Source organism: Physeter macrocephalus, chromosome 20 (genome assembly GCF_002837175.3).
Source record: "Physeter macrocephalus isolate SW-GA chromosome 20, ASM283717v5, whole genome shotgun sequence".
NCBI lineage: Eukaryota > Metazoa > Chordata > Mammalia > Artiodactyla > Physeteridae > Physeter > Physeter macrocephalus.
The window spans coordinates 48192740-48217714 of NC_041233.1; the positions used below are offsets into that span (position 1 = coordinate 48192740).

General features: G+C 35.4%; 2 protein-coding genes across 8 annotated transcripts in view; one reads left to right on the top strand and one right to left on the bottom strand.

Annotated features, from left to right (window-relative positions):
• PANK1 (pantothenate kinase 1) overlaps positions 1–4333 on the bottom strand; it is a 111006-nt gene extending 106673 nt beyond the window's left edge. For 2 of the 7 annotated variants that reach the window (XM_024121630.3, XM_028480926.2), the window contains exon 1: positions 4146–4329. Coding sequence is in view for 2 of the 7 variants with exons in the window: in XM_024121634.3 (XP_023977402.1) it covers positions 3797–3829 (33 nt within the window). In the remaining 5 variants the exon portion in view is untranslated. Of the gene's footprint in view, positions 1–3796; positions 3875–4140 lie in introns of those variants that run through there. The other 5 variants (XM_024121634.3, XM_055081415.1, XM_024121632.3 and 2 more) reach the window with 5 other exon arrangements.
• Positions 4334–5569: 1236 nt separating this feature from the next.
• The window catches only part of KIF20B (kinesin family member 20B), a 75904-nt gene continuing 56498 nt past the window's right edge, over positions 5570–24975 (top strand). The window contains exons 1-13 of the mRNA XM_055081430.1: positions 5570–5655; positions 7811–7958; positions 15114–15200; positions 15301–15417; positions 15896–16034; positions 16960–17144; positions 18929–18965; positions 19434–19661; positions 21217–21328; positions 22353–22424; positions 22507–22653; positions 23277–23439; positions 23992–24282. Coding sequence (XP_054937405.1) covers positions 5603–5655; positions 7811–7958; positions 15114–15200; positions 15301–15417; positions 15896–16034; positions 16960–17144; positions 18929–18965; positions 19434–19661; positions 21217–21328; positions 22353–22424; positions 22507–22653; positions 23277–23439; positions 23992–24282 — 1779 coding nt within the window. The 5' untranslated portion in view covers positions 5570–5602. The remainder of the gene's footprint in view (positions 5656–7810; positions 7959–15113; positions 15201–15300; positions 15418–15895; positions 16035–16959; positions 17145–18928; positions 18966–19433; positions 19662–21216; positions 21329–22352; positions 22425–22506; positions 22654–23276; positions 23440–23991; positions 24283–24975) is intronic.

Sequence of the window (24975 nt, forward strand, 5' to 3'; positions counted from 1 at the left end):
CCCATTACTGGTGATGTTGTTTCCTCACTTGATTAAGGTATGTCTCATAAATAAATCTCTACATTGTAAAAAAACAAGTTACCTTTTCCCCTAATTAAGAGTTAATCTCTAGGGTGATTCTTTGAGATAGTGTTAATATCCTGCTCCCCAACAACCTTTTAGCCAATGGTTTAGCATCCTTTATCCATTGTTTTAGTATTCTTTGATAAGCTTTATCTATGTCAATTTTTACAACGAGAGTTGCAATATAGGGAATATTTTAATTTATTATTCTTTTTGCATTCATTAACTGGCATTCTTGTGTAAAGAGCTTTTCATTGTTAGTCCTTTTCTCCCCCATCCACCCCCCTAACGAAGAGGACTTAAAAAATTAAACCTGTTTTAATCTATTACCATCATTATTCTTATTCTTTTTGATGTTCAAATTGTTCCAAGCATGGTTAGTGGAAGCCCCTTTAGGCCAGATCCAGTGTCCTTTTGAAATGACCCTATTAATCTCTAAGGACTTCTTTGTTTTCTGACAAGAATGTTCTAGGCTCATTTTATAATTTCCCTGCTCCAGTCCTGGAATCAGCCTTTTCTCCAAGGAGTACTGGTTCCTTTTAGTGATAAATGGTATTTAGAAACCATCTGAGTGGTTTCTAGGGTGGTGGTCCTAGGGGTGCTCACTGTTACTGGTGTGCCAGGGCTTCCAGGCCTTCAGGCCCTCTCAATGGACCCAATTAAGATAAAAAAATAATGATAATAATGTCATTCTACTACCAACTCAAATCCATCATCATGGGGTTCTTCCTTACTTTCTATCATACCATATTTGTTATTTCCCTTCTCCCACAGTGAGAACCCTGGTACCAAACAACATGAATATATTTACTCCTTTGCTTTTTCCTATAACACATGTAAAATAGATTCAAAATTACTAAACCAATACCACTTTCAACATCAAACCTACTAAACCAAGTTATTGATTTCTTTGCATTTCTTTTGCTCTTACATTGGATCCCACAACTCCTAACTCCAGTATACAGAGTATTACGCTCAAGTTAATTGAACAAGTTCTTTTTCTCTGTGTGGCTATGCTGACAATTTGATATACAGGTAAGTTCATCTCTTTCTTTGTGTTAAATTTTAGGGCTTGCTTTTATTTCCATTGTTTTAGATTTAATTTTTTTGAAAAGGCAAAACCCTTTTTTTAAAATTTATTTTATTTATTTTTGAATGCTTTGGGTCTTTGTTGCTGCACGTGGGCTTTCTCTAGTTGTGGCGAGCAGGGGCTACTCTTTGTTGCAGTGCTTGGCCTTCTCATTGCAGTGGCTTCTCTTGTTTTGGAGCACAGGGTCTAGGCACACGGGCCTCAGTAGTTGTGGCACATGGGCTCAGTAGTTGTGGCTTGCGGGCTCTAGAGTGCAGGCTCAGTAGTTGTGGTGCATGGGCTTAGCTGTTTTGTGGCATGTGGGATCTTCCCGGACCAGGGATCGAACCCATGATCCCTGCACTGGCAGGCAGATTCATAACCACCATGCCACCAGGGAAGTCCTCTTTTTTTTCAAAAGAAGTTTATTCAGAGAGCCACACTCCCGTCACTAATCCTTGCAAAATATTCCCATCCCCTACAGATAACCATTTTCAACTAATTTTCTGTTTTATAGTTTTTGCATTTCTATCTTCAAAAATAGGCCAAAAATGGGTGTGTGGTATACATACATATAAGTATGTAGACTCTCATTTCTCCTTCTTGCTTACACAAAAGTTAGCATACTTTGTATATTCTTTTGCACCTTTTCTTCACTGAACCATATAAATATGATTTTATTCTAAAAATTCATTGAAGGGCTTTAAGCTAGGGACTGACATGATCATTTCCATTTTAAGACTGGTTTCGTTGCCCTATAAAGAATGGAGAACAGGACCTGAAGCAAGTAGACCAGATGGGAGGCTGCAGTGGTCGGAGAAATGAAAAGGGAAAGGAGTATTTATTTCACTTATAACACAAATGTACAACAGATACATTTATGAGCTGGATGAGAGTGGTGAGGGAAAAGGAGGGCCCAAAAATGATTCTTTCTCATGAGTAACTGCGTAGATACATGGTGGTGTCATTTACTGAGACAGACATTTGGGAGGAGAGGCTTTAAGTTTTGGAATGAAAAATCAAGGTCCCATACTGAATATGTTAAGTTAGAGATGTCTGCTATACATCCAAGTGGAGATGGTAAGTGGATAATGAGATATTTGCATTTGGTTGAAGTTCAGAGGAGAGGTCAGGGGAGGATAAGGAATTTAGGAGTTATCAGTATAAAGATATATAAATCCATGGGAGCTGATGAGTTTGCCAAGAGGAATACTGTAGAGGAGAGAAAAAGGTGGGGGAGAGGGGAAGCTCAAAACCAAGCTCTGAGGATTCCCATAATTTAGAGCTTAGGTAGAAGAGATAGAAAAGGAGACTAACCTGGGCAGCTAGTAAGGTTAAGAGTAAACAAGGAGAGAATGGCCTTTTGCTGACCCAGAGGCCAAGTGAAGTTTCAAGGCTGAAACATTTAACTGTGTGGATGAAACAAACTGTGTGGAATGCTTCTGGGAGCTAGAATAAAATAAGACAGAGAATCCATTGGATTTTGTATAGTATTTATCCTGCCCCTGTGCCTGGTATTACATTCCCTATGCCTGGAGTGCTTACTCCTCTCTTTTTTAAACCTAGTTAACGCCGAATGACCCTTGGAGATCCAGATCAAACATTATTTGCTCAGGTTCCCCTGTGACATAGTCTTACAGCTCTAAACATTTCTTTCAAACCACTCAGTACAGTTGTAATTTCTCAATTATTTGTCTTTTTTATTAGAATATAAGCTCCTGGAGGTTTAGGGTCTGTTTTGCTAGCTCTCCTCCACTGTTTCAACTGACTCCTAGCCTAGTGTTTGGCACATAGAAGGTTTTCAATAAATATCTGTTGAACATAAATAAATGTAGCATCTGGAGCTGGAAATCAGTAACAGCTAGTAAAAGCAATAAAGGCATTATGAGGTACGGCAGGAAGGGCAGATTTAGGGGTAGAAGTGCCTGAAGGAGAAATGGAGACTTTGACACAGAGGCCCCTAAAGACTTAAGTTCCAGCCGGAATAGTAAAACACAGTTTTATTCTATCTTCCCTCCTTTCTTCCCTTTCACACCTACTTTCTCTATTCATTTTTACTCCTGGTCCTACATCCTCTTCTCTACTCCAAACTGGCTCACCACAAATATGATTTTTTTGTGGATAAAGAAGGCAAACTGAATAAGGAGGCAGTGGGAAGTTAGAGAAGGAAGGTGGAGGTTATGGGAAATATAAATATAGAATAAGAAAAGGAAAACGGTAAGCTCATCAAACCAGGTACTATTCTACAAATGCTACTAACCAAGTAAAAGAGTCAAAAATAAGATCACATGTGAGAGGGTGGGTCTTGAAGTCATTCAGCTGAGTTTAAAATCCCAGTTCCACCATTAATAGCTGTATGCCTCTGAGCAAATTACTTAATCATATGAACTCAGTTTCCTCGAAACCTATAAAAGGGGCACAATAACAGTACCTACCTCACAGGGCTGTTCTCAGGATCAGTACGACAATCAGTTTTAAATGCTTAGCACCATGACTGGCACAAGGTAAATGCTCAATTAACGTTAGCAGTTACTTTTCTTTAAAATGAAGTACAGCAGGGAGAGATGGCCTAAGTAGTAAATACTTGTCATATGACTGTAATAACACCGCATCGAAAGAAGAGGATCACTTTTAAAGAAGCAGATAAGATGTACTGGCACTTACATTTCGGGCACTGCAAAGACCTTGCCTATGCATGGGAGATAGACTGTCACAGTACAGCGCCTCACGCCGGTAGTTGCTTTATATTTTCAGAATGGCAAAAACAAAAAAACAAAAAGAGAAAGAATGCGTTTGAAAATCTTTTTTGGGAAAAATGTATCTCGTCCACGGGGGCCGCTGTGGACGACAGGTAGGATCATGCAGCGAAGGAAGTGACCATCCGAGTGCGGGCAGCGCTCATTCTAAGTGACTCTCCCGATGCGGAGCCTATTCCGGCCCGCAAGGACAAGGCCCGCCATTCGCTGGCTGGTCCCTAGTGTAGTCGCGGGGCTAAGTGTGGTAGCTACCTCACCTCGGGGCCTCCGCCACGTCTTTATTGTCTCCAGGATGGAATCCGAGATCCGCGCCGCCGCCAACACAGGGTGGTACCCAACGCAGCCCCGAGGAAGCGCCCTACCCAGCCCGGCAAGCAGAGCCCCAGGGGAGCTCCGCCCACTGGCCGCTCACTAGGCCGCTTCCGCCCATTGGTCGCCCGGCATTCCGAGACCCGCCCCCAAATTTGAAAGCTTCTCCCGGGAGCGGGTGGGAAGCCCACTGCCCTAGCCGGCGGCGCTCCAGGGCGTCGTTCCGGAAGCTCCGCCCACTCCCAGCGTTCCGTTTGAATTTGAAAACGAAAATAACTCGGTGCTGCTCCCAGGTTGGGCAGGGCAACGTTTGCAAGTGAGGGTACGCGGAAGGAGGTGGGGGACTGCGCACATACCAGGTGAGGTGAGGAAAGGTCTCAGGCAGTGTGAGCACCTTCCGACGGGGCTCGGGACACCCCTGGACAACCCAGGAACTGGGTTGCAGAGCAAGGAAGACGCCTCAGCCACCGGCTGCGCTTTGGGGGGTTGAGCCGTTGTACTCGCGTTAGGATTTAAATCTGGTCTCCGCCGCTTATTGGCTGTGTGACGCAAGGCAACGTCTTTAATCTTCCTGGGCCAGTTTCCTCATCTGTAAGAGGGGGTAATAATAGAACCTACCTCTTCGGGCTCTTATGAAGATAAAATGATAATATGTAAACCTGTTAGAAAGTGCCGGTGTATAGTAGGCGCTAAGTATTTGCAATCATTAATATTTTTATTATCGTTGCTGCTGTTAGTGTTGAGGATCAGGCCTCCATTGCCAAATCTGGTGTCCTGAATCCCTAAGGTGAGCAGTTTGCTCGGCAAGTGACGTGCTGTTATTTGGGAGGGATTGGGGCCCTGTGGTGGCCGTCTGTGCAGTTATTTACAGGCTGCTGCCGGTGCCCGGGGCTCGTCCTTCTTGGGCTTTGCAGTGCTAAGCGGAAGGGGGTGTGTGTGACGAGTGCAATGACTGCTGTCATCCCCCAGTTTGGGAGGTTTCCCCCATCTCGTTCTACTTTTTGGCTCAGTGATTCCTGCCTGGTGCAGCTCTTTAATATTCCTTACTGAAGGACTAATTGGCAAAAGGTCATGCCTTATAGGTTAGCTTGTTTTTAATCCCCAAGGTGATCAAACTCAGGTTTGTTTTTGTTCTTAAAACAAGGTAGCGTGTTCACCCCGAAGCAGCATAACAGTGTGTACTTTTTATTAGATGTCCAAGACCTGAGACTTAAGCTTGCAAAATAATGTAAAGGACTCATCAGTTGTTGAGACTTTTTTTGAGACTATATTTTGTGGATGACATTCAGAAACGTCATTCAGTAGCAGATTTTATTTTTCATCAGTCTTCAACCATGAAATCTCACTGGAGAGAAGATAAAAGATGCTGTTTCTCAGTCGTGGGAACAGCCTTCCGAAATGAGAAATGAGAAATGAGGTCTTGAACCTTGCTGTTGCTAAAGATAATATCAGAAAAGAGTAAGACCAATTTTTTTTTTTTTTTTTGCAGAGAGGATTTTATTTATTATTATTAAGCCACTGTACAGGGAGTTTTTATCACTACATAAATCTCTGAGTTTGTTGTAGGGGATACAGAGTAGTATAAGACAAGGTCCTTGCCCTCAAGAAGTTTCTAGTCTAGTTAGGGAGGCCACACATAAGTAGAAGTTAACTAAAAGTACAGGAAGTGATAGTACATCTCATTAATTTTATAATTGTTAAGAGGCAGTTTATTCATTGAAAACTGAACATATGAGCACGTACAAACTACTGTGACCTTACTTTTTAAAGGAGGTACAATATTCTTTTTAACTTAGTAATTTCATAAAAGATTTATCAATATGTTTTTTTTTCAACCAAAAATTAATTGAAGGCAAAGATTGAAGCTTACCTTCCAGTTTCCTGGGCATTTCTATGAAATTTGCGTTATGAAATGTCAAGGCAGTACTTTCATATTTTTGCACACTTTTCTCCCATATTCTATATCAGTGATTATTTTTTATTCTATCAGATACCTTTTTTCTTAATTTTCACCCATAAATTGCATGTTTGAAATACTCTATCAAACTGCATTTAAGTAATTTTCTCATTTTGATTACATCACTGATTATACAATAAAAACAATAAAGATATTAAACTTACTTAATTGTATGATTGGGTGATCTTGTAGTTTGCTGGGTTTTGTTGAAGGTAAATGTGTAATTTCTTTAACTCCTTTTGCAATTTAGGAAAAAAACAAAAACAGCTCTGTTGTATTGAATATGGGGGTTTCAGGACTGATCAAGGAAAAAGATACACCACAAGGTGGCAGTAACATACGTGGAGCTTTACTGGGGTAGCACTTTGACAGGATTGCGTGCTTGGGAAGTTGCCCACAGCATGAGACTTTCCAGAGACTAGAGTGAAGGGCCAGTCACCTAGAAGGGGAAGAGGGTAAGGGAATTGGGGAGGGGTGGGGGTAATAGGAGAGGGAGCTCTGTGTAAGTGATATTGCTCAGCAGCACAGTAGGGAGTCACTATGTCAGAGAACTCCAAAGGGTAGCAGTGGCTTGGGGTCTTATAGTCCTGGATTTTATCTGTGGCTAGCAGATGGTTGGGTGCAGTTTCATGGGATGTGGGAACCAGTTGGGCTCTAAATGGCTAAAAATGAGCTTATTTAGGCTATATGTAAAGCAAACAGATGCGTAAAAATTTGAGTTTGACACCTCAGTGGGTTTTTGAACTAATGATCTTGGCCTGCTGTGAAGAAGTAAACAATGCAGGGCCAGTATACAGGGGCCATCTTTGGCTCATTTATTTAACCCCCATGGTTGCCCATTACTAACTACCTTCTTGAACCAGGAACTCTAGTGGGCAGTCACTGTTCTGAATATTTCATAATAGTCAAAGAATAGAATGCTCATTCCATTTCTCCCTGGTATTGTGCACCTAGTAGATTCTCAGTAAATATTTTACTGTTAATATTTTATCAGTGAAGGTTACCCCTAAGTTTACTTTTAATTTCAGTGACTTGATGTTTAATTTAGTTGTAATAGTTTACTGATGCATTATTCCATGTTCACCTTAATTTTTAAGACCTGTGATGTATCAGGTACTGTTTTGAATATGTTCACATACGTTATTTCACTTTTTACTTGCATTATTTGGAAGAATTCAGTTGAAAGTAATTGTCCAGATTACTGACTCCTCATTGCTAAAACATTACAAAGTCTGTAGGTGACATTCTTCAGAAGACACTAAATAACTAAAATAACACAGGGTTATAATTTACTCCACCCTTACTATTTGATTTCTGAGAGGATTTCAGGCAGAGTCTGAATGTTTTATACTCTCTTACTTTATGGGTTACCTTAACTCATGAAATCTCTGTGGCTGAATCTACCCATAGGTTGCAGCACATGAATAGTAGTGGTAGGCTGTATCCAGTATTATTTGATTTAGAATCTGTAAATAATTGTCTTTTGTCTTTTCCATGGGTCATCATGTTACAGATGAAATAGTCTAATGTTTTCCTTTTGGAAATGTAGTTACATGGCAAGAAGTAGTGGGCTGGACTCACAGACTTTATAAACTATGGATAGCTTATATGCTGATTTATTAAGGTTATCTAAGGAAGTTACTGTTTTTCTTGCAGAATGGAATCTAATGTAAATCAAGATGGGGTGCCTAGACCATCTTATGTTTTCAGTGCTGACCCAATTGCAAGGCCTTCGGAAATAAATTTTGATGGTATTAAGCTTGACCTCTCTCGTGAATTTTCCTTAGTTGCTTCAAGCACTGAGGTAAGTACAAGAAAAGTATTATGCTGATTTTCATGATCGAGTGCAAATGGGCACACACACACACACACAGACACACACTTGTGGACAGGTACAGCTAAAGCAGAGCTTTCCAAACTTTATAGGTTTAAGGCAAACTTCTATCTCAGCAATTTTTTCATGGTGCCCTAAATACATAACAATTCTTTTTCACATAGTAGGTGCAGACATCTTAATGACTATTTATGCCCTGACCTAGTAGCCATTTGAGAAAAAAATAACTTATGAAATTTTTAAATATTAGTTTTCAATAACCATGGTTACTTACTAATGGGCTATGCGTGCATTTTGGGTGCTGAACAACTTCTCAAGCTTTGGAATCAAATTAGACACTGCCACCTGCATTTCCTGTTCTTCATTGTTTTGGGGTCGTACTTGCTTTTTATAACAACCACCACTGGAAAATCCAGCTTCACTAAAATATGACATCATCAAAAGAAATAGTGTGATCTAAGGTTGAAACTGAACTTCTTCAAGCTAATAGTTTGTGGTGTTCATCATGTGTCAAGTACTGCTGTGGTTCCCTCAGAAATGTAAAATATTCCACTATGCCCCTAGGAATTGCAGGCCTTAGTTTAAAAAATAATGCAGATTAAAAAAAAATTAACTTAGTAGTGTTTAAGAAATAAGTCTTTCTACTACCCTACCCACTGTCACTATGTTTGCTGTGTTTATAGACTTTTTCTTATACATTTACTTTCAATCCATTTATATTCTATTTATTACAGATAGATTATTAATTTCGATGCCTTAGAGAGATGGACTAACCCGTTTTATAAAGAAAGATAGAGGGAGAAAGAGGAGTATAGGGAACATAGGTAAAAGGATAATAATTATTTAATACCCATCATGTTCTAGGCTCTTTTACTTTAGGTCATTTAATCATAGATAAAGAAAAGAAGAGAGGAAGGGATAAATGCCTCTTGGTATATAAATGGAATTATACATTACTAGACTTTTGTGTGTGCTTTCCTTCACATAATACAAGGGTTGGTAAATAATGGCCTGGTTTTGTACTACCTGTTTTTGTATTGCTTAAAAGCTAAGAATGGTTTATATTTTTAAACGGTTGAAGAAAAAAATCAAAAGAAAAATCATGTTTCATGATGTAAAAATTATATGAAATTCAAATATCACAAGTCATATTCATTGGTTTACTTATTTTCTAGGTCTGCTTTTGCAACAGAGTGGCAGAGTTGAGTAGTTGTGACAGATTGTAGGGCTTGTAGAGCCTAAAATATTAAGTGTTTCTTTACACACAAAAAATTTGCTGATCCCTACTTAGCATGATGTTTTTGAGATTCATCACGCATCATGTGTTAGTAATTTGTTACTTTTTATTGCTGAATAGTAGTTCATTGTGCAGGTATGCCACATATCCATTTACAGTTTGATGGACATAAGAGTGATTTCCATTTTGGGGCCATTATAAATAATGCTTCTCTGAACGTTTATGTGCAAGCCTCTCTGTGAACTTATGTTTTCATTTCTCTTGGGTAGATACTTAGGAGTAATTGTGGGTCACATGGTAAGTGCATATTTAACTTCATAAGAAAACTGAAACTGTTTTTCAAAGCGACTGTACCAGCACCAACAATGTATGCAGCTTCCAGTTCTTCCACCTCTTTGCCAACACTTGGTAATTTTATGAGTGTGTAGTAGTATCTTGTTGTGGTTCTAGTCTGCATTTCCCGAAATGAGCACTTTTTCAAGTATTTCTTGGCTATTCCTATACCTTCTCTTGTAAAATGTCTCTTCAAATAATTTCCCTACTTAAAAAAATTAGGTTGTTTGTCTTATTACTGATTTGTGAGAGTTCTTCATGCATTGTAGATACATATCCTTTATCAGATCAATAGTGTCTTGATTAATAGAGGTTTTTAATTTTAAAGAAGTCTAATTTAACTTTTTTTTCTTTTATGGTGATTCCTTTTGTAAGTCCTAAGAAATCTTTGCCCAAGGTGGTGAAGGTTTTTTAAAACATTTTCTTCTAGAAATGGTTAGAGCTTTTGTTTTAATGGTTATATTTGTTATCCATCTTGAATTAGTTTTTCTGTATAGTTGATGTAGGGATACAGGTTGATTGGTTGGTTGATTTTTTTTTTTTAACCTCCATTTATCTAGTTACTTTAACATTATGTGTTGAAAAGACTTTCTTTTCGCCATTAAATTGTTTTGGTGTCTTTATTGATAATCAAATGGCTGGGTATCTATGTGTGGATCTATTTCTGGATTATTCTCTTTCATTGACCTATTTGCTTATCCTTATGCCTATACTTCACTGCCTATTTCTGTAGGTTTATAATAATACGTGAAATCAGGTAGTATGAATTCTCTAACTTTGCTTTTCTTTTTTAGGAATATTTTGCCTTTTCTAGGTTCTTTGTAAATATATTCATAAATTTTAGAATTGACTTACCAGTTTCTACAAAACAGCCTACTGGATTTTTGACTGGCATTGCATTGAATCTGTGAATCAATTTGGAGAGAATTGATATTTTAATAATATTGGAGAGTTTTAATTCATGATTGTGGTATATTTCTCAATTTATTTAGGTCTTTAAGGTTTTAGCAATGTTTTATACTTCTTTTGTTGAAGGCCAGTGTAGGGGCCTTCAATATCTTTTGTTAAATATATTCTTAAGCATTTCATGGCATTTGATGCTATTGTAAATTATATTTTTAACAGCTTTATTGAAGTAAAATTAAGATACAATAAACTGTACATATTTGAAGTATAATCTTTGACAAGTTTTGACATAATGCATATGTTTGTGAGACTGTCACTACAGTCAAGATTGTGAATATTTCCATTACTCCTAAAAGTTTCTTTGTGCCTCCTTGTAATCCCTTCCTCCCATCACACCTCCAAGTAACCGCTGATCAAACATTAGTTTGTACTTCTAGAGCTTTATATAAATGTAATCATAAAGTATGTACTCTTTTCTTACTAAGCATAATTATTTTGAGTTTTATGCATGTTGTATGTATCAATAGGTAATTCCTTTTTATTGTCCATTGTTTAGATATGCCACAATTCGTTTATCCATTTATCCGTTCACTTGCTGATGGACATTTGTGTTTATAGTTTCTGGCTATTACAAAGCTTCTAGGAACTTTTGTGTACAAATCTTTATATGGACATATATTTCCTTTATTTTTTTTCCCTTGGATAAATACCTAGGATTGGAATGGCTGGATCATTTTTAAGAAACTACCAAACTTTTCCCAAGTGATAATAGCATTTTATATTCTTAGCAGCACTGTAGGAGAGTTGAGTTTCTCCACGTCCTCACCAACACTTGGTGTCGTCAATCTATTTATTTATTTATTTGTTTTTAAACAGACTATTTTTTAGAACAGTTTTATGTTTACAGCAAAAATGAGCAGAAGGTACAGTGATTTTCCATATACCCTCTACCCCCATATAGCCTCCCTCATTGTTAACATCTCCTACCAGAGTGGTGCATTTGTTAAAACTGATGAATCTACTTTGACACATGATAATCACCCAGAGTCCTTGCTATATAGTTACATTGTGGTTCACTCTTGGTGTTGTACATTCTGTAGGTTTGAACAAATGTGTAATGATAGGTAGCCATCATTATGGTATCATACAGTGTATTTTCACTGCCCTAAAATTCATGTGTTTCACCTGTTTGTCTCTCCCCCACCCCCAGTAACCACTGATCTTTTAACTGTCTCCAAATTGTTGCCTTTTCCAGAGTATCATATAGCTGGGATTATACAATAGCTATTTCAGATTGGCTTCTTTCACTTAGCAATAGGCATCTAACGTCTTGTCATGGCATCCTCCATGTCTTGTCATGGCTTGATGGTTCATTTGCTTTTAGTTCTAAACTATATTCCATTGTATGGATGTGCTGTATCCATTGTATGGATATTTTTATGTATTGGTATCAAATAGATATTTGCATTTACCTAATGTCTAAAGATGTTGAATATGTTTTCATGTGGTTATTCATTCACCTATTGAAGGGCATCTTGGTTGCTTCCACGTTTTGGGAACTGTGAATAAAGTTGTTATGAGCATTCACGTGCAGGTTTTGTGTGCATGTTAAGTTTTCAGTTCCTTTGGTTAAGTACCAAGGAACGTGATTGCTGGAGTGTATGGTACTAATATGTTTAATTTTGTAAGAAATTGTCAAACTGTCTTCCAAAACGGGTGTAACATTTTGCATTCCCACCAGCAGTGAATGAGAGTTCTTGTTGATCCATATCCTCAACAGCATTTGGTGTTGTCAGTGTTCAGATTTTGGCCACTCTAATAGGTGTGTAGTGATATCTCTTTAATTTGCATTTTTCTGATGACATACAATGTGGAACATCTTTTTATATGCTATTTGTCTTCTGTATATCTTATTTGGTAAGGTGTCTGGTAGGGTCTTTGGCCCATTTTAATCAGTTTATGTTCTTATTGTTGAATTTTAAGAGTTCTTTGTATATTTTGGTAATAGTCCTTTATTTGATATATATTTTTGCACATATTTTCTCCCAGTCTGTGGCTTGTCTTTTCATTCTCTTGACTATGTCTTTCACAAAGCAGAAAACTTTAATTTTAACGAAGCCCAACTTATCAATTATTTCTTTCATAGATCATTCCTTTGGCATTGAATCACAAAAGTCATTGCCAAACCCAAGATCATCCAGATATTTTAAGTTATTTTTGTGAAGGGTGTAAAGTCTATGTCTAGGTTAATTTTTTTGCATGTGGATGTCCAGTTGTTCCAGCACCATTTGTTGAAGAGACTGTCTGCTCCATTGTATTGCCTTTGCTTCTTTGTCAAACATCAGTTGTCTATATTCATGTGGATCTATTCCTAGGCTCTCTTCTGTTCCATTGCTTCTGTTCTTTTGCCAGTGCTACACTATCTTGATTACTGTAGCTTTATAATATGTCCTGAAGTTGGGTATTGTTGGTCCTCCAACTTTATTCTTTCAATTTTATGTGGGCTATTACGGGTCATCTTTTTATTTTAGTCATTCTAATAGGTATGTATTGGTATCAAATTGATATTTGCATTTACCTAATGTCTAAAGATGTTGAATATGTTTTCATGTGGTTATTTGCCTTTTGTATATCTTTGGAGAAATGTCAATTTAAATCTTTTGCCCACTAAATAAAATTGGATTGTTTTTTTATTGAATCTTAAGTATTCTTTATGTTTTCCAGATACATCTTTCTGTCAGATATGTCCTTTGCAAACATTTCCTCTATGGCTTGTCTTTTCATCCCTTAAGTGTTTTTGGAAGAGAAGTTTTTAATTTTGATGAAGTCCATTTTACCAGTTTGTTCTGTTACTTATTGTGCTGTTTGTGGCGTATCTAAGAAATCTTTACCTAACTCAAGGCCACAAAGATTTTCTTCTATGTTTTCTTTCAGAAGTTTCACAGTTTTAATTTTATATTTAGGTCTATGATCCATTTAGAATCAATTTTTTATATAATGTGAGGTGTATATTCAAATTCCTATTTTTTTAATTGCATATAGAGATCCAGTTGTTCTAGCACAATTTGTTGAAAAAGCTATCTTTTCTGTACTGTATTTCCTTTGCACCTTTGTCATAAATTAAATGCCCTTGTATGTGGAGGTTTACTTTTGAATCTTGCTACTCATCTTTGATTCAGTCTTTCATCATTAAGTATGATGTTAACTATAGGTTTCTTTTTTTTTTTTTTTTTTTTGTGGTATGCGGGCCTCCGTCTGTTGTGGCCTCTCCTGTTGCGGAGCACAGGCTCCGGACGCGCAACCACTGCGCAACCACTGCGCCACCAGGGAAGCCCTATAGGTTTCTTATAAATGCTCTTTATCAGGCTAAGGAAGTTCCCTTCTATTCCAGTTTGCTAAGAATTCTTATTATGAATGGATGTTGAATTCATATATCAAATTCATGTCATCATTCAAATGCACTTTTTTTGCATCTATTAGAGATAAAAGTTTCTTCCCATTCTTTTAATGTTTTTGAGTACCCTAATTTATTTATTTTTTTTGCGGTATGCGGGCCTCTCACTGTTGTGGCCTCTCCCCTCTCCCGTTGCGGAGCACAGGGTCAATACGTAGGGTCAATATGCACCTGAAAAGGTGCTCAACATCATTAGTCAAAAGGGAAATGCATAAATTAAAACCACAATCAGATACCACCCTCACACCCACTAGAATGGCTATAATGAAGAAGACTGGCCACACCACCCACTGGTGAGCGTGCAGAGCAACTAGAATGTTCATCCATTGCTTTTAGGATTAGAAGATGGTACAACCACTTTGGAGAACATTTTGTCTCTATCTTAATTAGGGATATTGTTTCATAATTTTTTTCTGAGGATATCTTTGTCAGGTTGTGGTGACCAGTTTATGGCAAACTCAAAATTCGCTGAAAAGTGTTCTCTCTTCCTTTATTTTCTTAAACAGTTTGTCTTTAATTTGTGTGATTATATCCTTAAATGTTTGAGAGAATTACCAATGAATTACCAGGGTTTGGAGTTTTTTTGTGGGATTATTTTGTTTGAATGTAGATTTAATTTCTTTAATAGATATAGGGTTATTCAAATCGTCTACTTCTTGTGTCTTGTTTGGTGAGTTGTGTTTTTCAAGTCATTGTTTCGTTTTTTAAAAAAAACATTAAAACATTTAAAATTATTTTTAAAAAAATGAACTAAGCTCATTTCTTCCTCAAAGGAAGCAGTAAAGAGAATGCCATACAGCAAAAAAAATTCTAAGTGCGTGATGGAATTGAGCATTTGAGTTAATAGACTATTCTGGTTACTTGTGATTTATTCTACACTTCTGTGTTTTAGTGACTTAGAGCCTTGATATTTGTATTGGTTTTAAAGGTTAGTATCTTATGACAAAGAAGCATATTGTAAACTTCAAGTATAAATATAGAAGGCAGAGGAAATTGAGTCTTTAGTGGTATTTTTGTTATTTTAAAACAGATTTGTTTTTCTTTAAACATATAAAATGGTTAAAAACAGAAGAGTCACTGTTTGCTTAGAGGTTTTGTATAATCTCAGATTGTTTTATAGCAATCAGGCACTTTAAAGAAAGATGATCTCTGAAAAGCCATATTTTTTATTTTTAAAATATTTTCTCCTTTTAAGGCAAACAGTTTGGAATCCAAAGATTATCTCCAGGTTTGTCTTCGAGTAAGACCATTCACACAGTCAGAAAAAGAACATGAGTCTGAGGTTTGTGCTGAATTTAATATTATGTTTTACTTCCATTAAATGGGCAAAATACCATTGTTTTAATTTACTTATTGTTAGTTTTTATTTATTTGTGTTCTAGGGCTGTGTGTATATTCTGGATTCACAGACCGTTGTGCTGAAGGATCCTCAAAGTATCCTTGGTCGGTTAAGTGAGAAAAGCTCTGGGCAGATGGCACAGACATTCAGTTTTTCCAAGGTAGGTACCCATGTGAAATGGAAGATTTTTCTTTTCAGGAAAAGAAACTTGGCTTAGGCTAAATTGCTACCTAATTGTATATAATGAACTATATACATCTTGTGCTTGTGAAACTTAGATCTTAGGTACTGATATTTTTTTCTCAATGGTAGGACTCAAATTTCAGGTGTGTAAATATATAATTGGAAGTGAGAAAATCTTTGTAGAGTTCTTGAAATCTTTTTTTTGGTGGAGGGAGGTATCCTTTTCAAAATCTAGATGAAAAGTTATTCGTTGGGTCAGATTTCTATCTTGAAAGCTTTTTGAAAGTAGTTAAACTAGCAGGTGTATTTGTGGGAATTGGGGATATGGCAACTATTTTAAGAATTAATCTTGTAGGACAAATCTTTTAAATATTAAAAACATGAAAGCATAGAACTCATTGTGAATAATAACTTGAATATTCTAAAAAGAGTTTTTTAAAAAAATGCTTATTTAGGTTTTTGGCCCAGAAACTACACAGAAGGAATTCTTCCAGGGTTGCATTCTACAGCCAGTTAAAGACCTCTTGAAAGGACAAAGTCGGCTGATTTTTACTTATGGGCTAACCAATTCAGGAAAAACTTATACATTTCAAGGTAAATAGTTTTATTTTTGCTAGAAAGGAAAAAAGAGGCACTAATAATGTACTCATTTTCATAATACTTCTTATAGTTATGTTTCCATTGCCTAGCACATTTGCTCCATTTTCAGTAGTAATAGCATATTGAATGTGTATTGCCAATGGCTTTTAATTCAGATTGACTACTTTACCCATATGTAGAGAATTACATGATGATAAAAACTCAGAAGGGGGCTTCCCTGGTGGTGCAGTGGTTAAGAATCCGCCTGCCAATGCAGGGGACACGGGTTCGAGCCCTGGTCTGGGAAGATCCCATATGCCACAAAGCAGCTAAGCCTGTGTACCACAACTACTGAGGCTGCTCTCTAGAGTCTGTGAGCCACAACTACTGAGCCTGTGTGCCACAACTACAGAAGCCCACACACCTAGAGCCCATGCTCTGCAGCAAGAGAAGCCACTGCAATGAGAAGCCCACGCACCACAACGAAGAGTAGCCCCTGCTTGTTGCAACTAGAGAAAGCCCGTGAGCAGCAACGAAGACCTGACGCAGCCAAAAATAAATAAATTAATTAATTTTAAAAAAAACCTTAGAAAAAAGGATTCATGTGACATAGGGAATTAAGCATGGATAACCAGGGAAACATTTTATATTTTATTTTACTTTTATACTTTGTGATAATGAATGATAGCCAATCTTAAAGCCTGATCTGAATGTAAAATTTCAGGTTTTGCATCAGAATAATAGTTGATAAAATGTCAATTATACAGTGAAGACCAAAATGATGGAAAACCGAGTGATCATTCTTCAACTTCTCTCATTTTTGTCTCAGCTTTTTACTCTTGCCTGTTAGTGGTATAAAAGGAGCCTTGGTAGTTCAAGAATGTTTTTTTCCTCTTTTCTTATACTCTAAGAGAGTATAAAACAAAAATTCTTTTCATAGGCACAGAAGAAAATACTGGCATTCTACCTCGAACTTTGAATGTATTATTTGATAGTCTTCAGGAAAGACTGTGTACAAAGATGACCCTTAAACCACATAGGTCCAGAGAATACTTACGTTTATCACCAGACCAAGAGAAAGAAGAAGTAGCTAGCAAAAGTGCATTGCTTCGGCAAATTAAAGAGGTATGGGAGTATTTTAGTATGTAAAATATACATAATCCTGACCTTTTAGTAGCTCTTTAGTTTGTTTCAGCCTATATTGGACTGTTTTGTGGTGCTTGTGGCTATTGTCTTTTCTTTTTGAGAAAAGTATTAAAAGCTTTTTTGAAGTCGTCTCTTCTTATTTCATACTGTACAAACAGCAGAAATGTTTAAACAATACAAATGTAAATGGTTCTTAAATCTTTTTTGGTTGCTGTAGAAACAGCAACTTTCTATATAATAATTTTTAAAAATTATTTTTTCTAATTGTAAAAGTAATATGTATACACAAAATCTAAACAAGAGGATGTGAAAAATAAAAGTGAAAATTTCCTATAATTCCATTCCTGAAGAGAAAACCAATATTAGCAGATATGAACATATCCTTTTTGATCTTTTTCTCTCTGTACACACAAAAAAACTATGTACAGAGCTTTCTGTATGTGTCTATATATACACACACAAACATAGTCATATATAGTTGCATATGTCTTCATATCTTTTTCTCTATATGTAGGATATGGTCTTTTTTTTTTTTAACAAAAATGAGATTTTATTATACGGACATTCTGTAACTTGCTCTTTCATTTAACATGTCGTAAATCTCTTACTACCTTAATTCACGTGTCTTATCTGTTAGGTTATGTTTTTTCCTCTTTTCTTTCTTCTTTTTAATAGTTTTTTATTAAAAAAATTTTTTTATAAAGTATACGTGTCTATTTATTCCTTCTTTGCCTTGTGGATTTTGTGTTATGCTTTCAGACATTTATTTTATCTATTTAAAATTGTTAAAAACTATTAACAGTCTTTATAAATATATTCAAAAACACTGATGGGGATTTTCTTCTTAAAGTAATTTAGAAATCAGTGTTTCAAGGTAGTAAAATATCGTTGCTCAGTGGAGAACAAACCTCAGAATCCATGATTATGGTCTCTGCAAGTAAAATAGTGAGTATTTTAACAAAATTTATGGAGATTGGTGGATAATTGCATGGATAATTCACAGAGGAAATTAAAGTCATTAATAATGAATAAAAGTTCCCTAACAAGTTACCTAGTTAAAACAAAATATTATTTTGCTTATGAAATTATTAAAATTTAAAAAACTTGAGATATGCACTTTTTTAAAAGTTCGTTTTATTGAGGTATAGTCGATGTACAATATTATAGAAGTTTCAGGTGTTCGATGTGAGATACACACTTTCACTTTCATATATTGATTGTAAAATGTGTCTCTCCAAAGCAATTTGGCAATACTATACTAAGAGTGAGAACTTTAAAAAAAGTTCATATTTTCATCCACCAATTCAGATTTAGGTATATAGCCTAAGGGAACAATTAAATTACAGAAGAAAAAAATAATATATTAAGATGTTTATCTTAGTATTATTTAGTTAAGTCATTTCACATCACATCTCTTCAGTTAGGCAGCCACCAAATGTTTACAAATAATTTTTAATTATAGAGAGAAAAAGCTTACAATGGAATAAGTGTGGGGAAAAATATAGAAGGGAATATATTGAAATTTTACTAGGAATTGCCTCTGAGGGGCAGTGATTATATATGATGATATTCTTTTTAATATTTTCTGTAGTTTCCCAAATTTCCTATTATTAGAATGTATTATTTCACTAGGAAGGAAATTAACAGAGGTCGTTGAATTGAGTAGATGAAAGGCAGGTGACTTACTTGGATAGGTAATTAATAAACTGGTTATTTAATCTTAACTAACAATGTTTTTTAACTTTAAAAAAAATCTTTTTCAGGTTGTTATGCATAATGACAGTTATGATACTCTTTATGGTAAGGTTTCCTTTCTCATTTACTTTTAAAATGTTGATTATTTGAAAAGCTTTTAATTTTTGAATCACTTCTGGTAATTTAATTTCTTTAATAAACAGTAATACTTGGAAAATGGTACATAACTATATGAAATATCAGTCATTGTAAAGTTTTATTTGGACTTAATAAGTCCCTTTCACTGGTTGTTAACTTTCCTGTTGTTTTGAGAGAGACACTATTTTTCCTTTGTCCTTTATGTTTAATTTTTACGTAAAATTATTTTTATGTTTTATTAGCGTATTTGCAGAAAAGAAAAGAAAGATAAGAAGCGGATTTTGGTTAATGCAAATATTTATACCTGCTTTGGTCCAAAAAGTTTTTAACATTGCTGGTCAAAAGATTAAGGATACTTAGTTTTTCAAGTCCAGGAGTCTTGATCTATCCTATTGTCTCATTTAATTTTGTGATTATCTTTTTTATTTTCTGTAGGAAGTTTAACAAACTCTTTGAATATCCCAGAGTTTGAAGAGTCCATGAGAGACTGTGAACACGCGAGCTTGAATATGGATAATAATATAAAATTTTCTGTGTGGGTTTCTTTCTTTGAGATTTACAATGAATGTATTTATGATTTGTTTGTTCCTGTCTCATCTAAATTCCAAAAGAGAAAGATGCTACGCCTTTCCCAAGATGTAAAGGGCTATTCTTTTATAAAAGGTACACTAATGAGTATTTTTTACTTTATTGCTCTGAAATTCCTTTCTAGGCTTTGTTATAGGAAAGCAGACTGGAAATTGAAAATTTTTATACTAATTATTTTTTATTTTCTTATTTTTTATCTATTTATTTTTGGCTGCATTGGGTCTTCGTTGCTGTGCACGGGCTTTCTTTAGTTGTGGCGAGCAGGGGCTGCTCTTCGTTGCAGTGCATGGGTTTCTCATTGCGGTGGCTTCTCTTGTTGCAGAGCACGGGCTCTAGGCACATGGGCTTCCATAGTTGTGGCACACGGGCTCAGTAGTTGTGGCTCGTGGGCTCTAGAGCACAGGCTCATTAGTTGTGGCGCATGGGCTTAGTTGCTCTGCGGCATGTGGGATCTTCCCGGACCAGGGCTCGAACCCGTATCCCCTGCATTGTCAGGCGGATTCTTAACCACCACACCACCAGGGAAGTCCTGTATACTGATTATTAACATGAAGATAATAGTTTGTGCTTTGAAAGTATGTTTTGGTATGTTAATTAAACTTGAAGGTAAAGGGGTCTAGTTTAATGTTGTATTTGCTAGAGTATTATTGATTGGATTTTAGGGGATGGGAAAAGCTGTGTGTGTGGGTATTCACATTATTCTGCTGCTTTGTAACAGTATTCAAACTTCAGAGCCATGTATCAATAAATGTTTCTGTTCCATAGTGCTGTTTTTCCAACCTTTTAAAAATCACTACCCCACAGTGGGAAATACATATTAATAACATCATGATCCTGTACCTGCATATGTATATATATGCATGTATACAATTGAAAAGTTTCATTAATTATACTTACCCTTACTACAAGGAATGCGCTTTGTTGTTTTCTATTTTGTACTTCATTTTTACAAAATGCTAGTTGTGACTTAATAAATTTGACTTCATGACTCACAAATGAATTGCAGTCTATAATGTCTCATAGCTAGGTAATTTTCTAGGTTTAATCTGTAATGTATTTTGTCTTTTTTTTTTTTTTCTGGATGTCTAATTCTAAGGAATCTTACCGATTTTTAATTTTCCCTTTGGCAGATTCTGTTGAAGAACAGTTACTTTCTGTGTTTGTACTACTTAAATACTGGAAAATCATTATAATATCCTCTTCTAGCATACTTCTTTTAAAAATATATATATTTATTTATTTATTTGGCTGCATTGGGTCTTAGTTGCGGCATGCAGGATCTTCATTGCAGCGCGTGGGCTTCTCTCTAGTTGTGGCGCGTGGGGTGTAGAGCGTGTGGGCTTAGTTGCCCCATGGCATGTGGGATCTGAGTCCCCCGACCAGAGATCGAAACCGCATCCCCTGCATTGGAAGGTGGATTCTTAACCACTACACCACCAGGGAAGTCCCTTGTGTACTTCTTTTCTAATGGAGTATGGAATAGCTGAGTTGACTATACCTAGGGCGTGTTATTAAAAGAAAGATTTTATTATATGTCTTTGGGAAAAAGATTACGTATCTTCAAAGAGATTACATTGTACTGCAAATGCTGTGTTTTTATAAATTGATGTGTCCTCTTTATTTTTTAAAGATCTACAGTGGGTTCAAGTATCTGATTCCAAAGAAGCGTATAGACTTTTAAAACTAGGAATAAAGCACCAGAGTGTTGCTTTCACAAAACTGAACAATGCTTCCAGTAGAAGGTAAGGAGTAAACCCTGTGGTGTAAGCTTGAGGTGTGCTAATTTAAACACAACTAATTTAAGATTAAAGTGGACAGTAGGTTCTCTGATATATTAAATGAATTCATAGACATAAAAACATTCTGTAAACCGAAGAGCACTAAACACATAAGATTATCAGGACTGTTTCTTGTTCTAACATAAGATTTACTAATTTACACTCAGTCTGAGGTATCTTTACTCTTTCTGTATGTAAATATCTAAGCTCAGTATTTTAATTGCCTGTAACGGTGGACTTTTCTCTGTGTTTTTCCTACCTACCCCATGAACACAGACACTGTATGCATACTGAGTTGGGCCAAAATCTCAAAGGGCTACGGAAGGATTTTTTTTTAATGTTTATGATATATGATATGATATACATATCATATATCATATATCATATGTGATATACATATCATATATATGTATGATATATGTTTATGTATAGCTAGAAAAAAAGGAAGGATGTTTTTGATGGAAGGGATTGGTGGATGAGAGACAAAAGAAAATAAGTTTAAGTTTATACTTAAAACAGGTTTTCTCTTAAGGGGGAAAGAGCCCTGTCCCCCATGTGTGGAGTGAAGGTAATAAATATATAATCCAGATAAGCCTGTATTTAGGCCAGGTGTATACTTTGCTTTAGGTATATATTCAAAGTAGATTAGCTGTAACTAATACCATTTTAACTAGTAATATCTTTACAAGCAAATTGAGACTTTATTATAAATGATTTCATTAATAGAAATAAGAAGAGGAGTAGGTTTGAAGGATTTGGGGCTAAGTGCAAGAAAGATAAGATATTTGGTTTTAGGTAGTTGGGTGATATGTAGGTGATAGTGGAGCACTGAATTGAAATATCTGACAGCTAGTTGGAGAATGCAGCGCTGGAGCTATGGCTAGTATTAGGATATAAATAGATGTTGATTTATATGCTTGTCTCTCCTATTTAGAATGCAGAAATTAAAAGTGAATGATAATATTTGATCTTTGTTTACTTCTTTTAGTCATAGCGTATTCACTATTAGAATATTACAGATTGAAGAATCGGAAATGCCTCGTGTAATGCGAGTCAGTGAGTAAGTTGAGCATTCTTTAAATTGTAATTATTCTGAATTGTTTTGTTTTGAAGAATTTTTTAAAGTTTTTTTTTTTTTTTAGATTGTCTTTATGTGATCTTGCTGGTTCAGAACGAAGCATGAAGACACAGAATGAAGGTGAAAGGTTAAGAGAGACTGGAAACATCAACACTTCTTTATTGACTCTGGGAAAGTGTATCAATGTTTTGAAGAACAGTGAAAAGTCAAAGTAAGAGTTGCTGAACATGTTATTAGCATATTAAGTATTACAATATTTAGACCTTCAGCTTTGCTGGTTTTAGAAAGTTCTCTTGTTTTTAACTTGCTTCTTATGACTATATATGGATTGTAATTAAAATTACTTAGAGATCTTGGATTAAAAAATGATAGAAATAAAAAAAAATGTCAGTCAATGCCAGTGGCTCATCAAGTAAACACAATATTTTCCATAGCAAATACATATTAACAGACATCTTGGATAGTAAGCTTCTGATGATGCTGGTTTAGCATCTAAAACCACGTTATTCTTATTAATGCATTAATTGTGAATCAGCCTATACCATTTCTAGTTAAGGTGTATATATTGCATAATTGGCCTACACTAGAAAACACAACCCAATTCAATGTGACTTTCTTTACATTTTGCCTAGTATTAGAATTACTATTATAACTAGTAGTAGTATTTAAAGAAAACAACATGAATAAACAGAAAATGATTATTATAGGTGGAACTAATTATTAACCTAGAATTTAAGTCCATGATAGCTATATTATTTCTTTGTAAAATTTATCAGCATACTGACTTCATGAGATTTGTTTTAACTTATAATTTTTTGAAAAATTTTTCCATAGGTTTCAACAGCATGTGCCTTTCCGGGAAAGTAAACTGACCCACTATTTTCAAAGTTTTTTCAGTGGTAAAGGGAAAATATGTATGATTGTCAACATCAACCAATGTTTTCTTGCCTATGATGAGACACTCAATGTGTTGAAGTTCTCAGCCATTGCACAAAAAGTAAATATAATTAAATTTCTGCACAATTTATTAAGTTTCTTATCAGAGTATTAATTATTTTTTTCTTGGAGTAGGTAATACATTTTGCACTAGCTCTAAGCCTAGAAAATAATTGAAAATTTAAAATGTAATATTTGATCAAGTAGTAGGACATAGGGAAAATATTAAAAGTAACCCCTGCTTAAGAGTAAAATGACCTCAGTAATAAATAAACTTACCCATTACAAATTTCGAGTAATTCTTGCAGCAAATTGTCAGGTCTGCTGTCCATCTGGTTCATTTAGTGGCTAATCAGGAAACCCCCTGCTAGGAATAGTATTGATACTGAGAACTTAACCCAGGAAAGTAAATTTATCTGTAGTATATATGTGTAATAAGCTTTTTTATTATCAAATATTTATTTAAGGATGCTAATTCATTCTTGCATATTTGTTTGCATTGTTTTTGTTTTTTAATTCTCAAGTTGTCATTTGACTTAAATTTATAAAATTTTTGTTGTATGGACAGTTCTTGCCTTTTCTGTGTTAAAAGTTACATTGAATATTTTAACAGGTTTGTGTTCCAGACACTTTAAATTCCTCTCAAGAGAAATCATTTGGACCTGTCAAATCTTCTCAAGATGTATCACTAGATATTAATAGTTCAGATAATAAAATACTAAATGAAAAAAGATCCACAATTTCATGGGAAAGTAGTCTAGAAGATGTGGTGGAAGTTGAAGATTTGGTTGAGGATCTAGAAGAAGCTGAAGAAAAGCAAAATGTGGAAAGTGAATTTACTGATGAAGATCTAGATAAAACATTAGAGGATGATAAGGCTTTCAGTAGCCATGAGGAGAAGAGAGTATGTATTAAGAAATCATACTTCTAAAGTTGGCTTATTTATTATTCTGAAGTTAGGGTTAATAATTCTTAAGGCTGTTTCTCTCATTTTTTTAACAATACACTAATTTTGTCTTTCATCTTCATGTTTTAAAAATTTTCACATCCACAGAAAGAATAGTACAATGAATACACATTTGCACTTCACCTGAATTTGCCAGTTGTTAACATTTTACCGTATTTACTTTCTCTTTCTGTGAGTGTGTGAATACACATCTTTTTGGTGTATCATTTGAAAACAAGATGCAGACATAATGACACCTTACAAATAACTACTTCAGCATGTTTCCCAAGAACGTGGACATTTTCCTCATGATCAAAAGACCATTTTCATACCTAAGCAATTTCACATTGATACAGTAACGTAATGTTATATTGTCCATATTGAGATTTATCCAGTGGTATTTCCTTTATAGCCACTTGGTTATTGATCTACAACCAAAGTTAATACATTACTTTTGATTATCATGTTTCTTTAGTTAATCTCTAATCTAGTGTAGATGTTTTTGAAAAATTGTGGTTAGTTGTCTTGTAGAATATCTCCAGTCTGGATTTGTCTTATTTCCTGATTCAGGTTTAACACTTTAGGTAAGCCTATTATAAAGGTGAAGTCGTGAATTTCCCATTACATCACATCAGGAGGCAGCTGATGTCT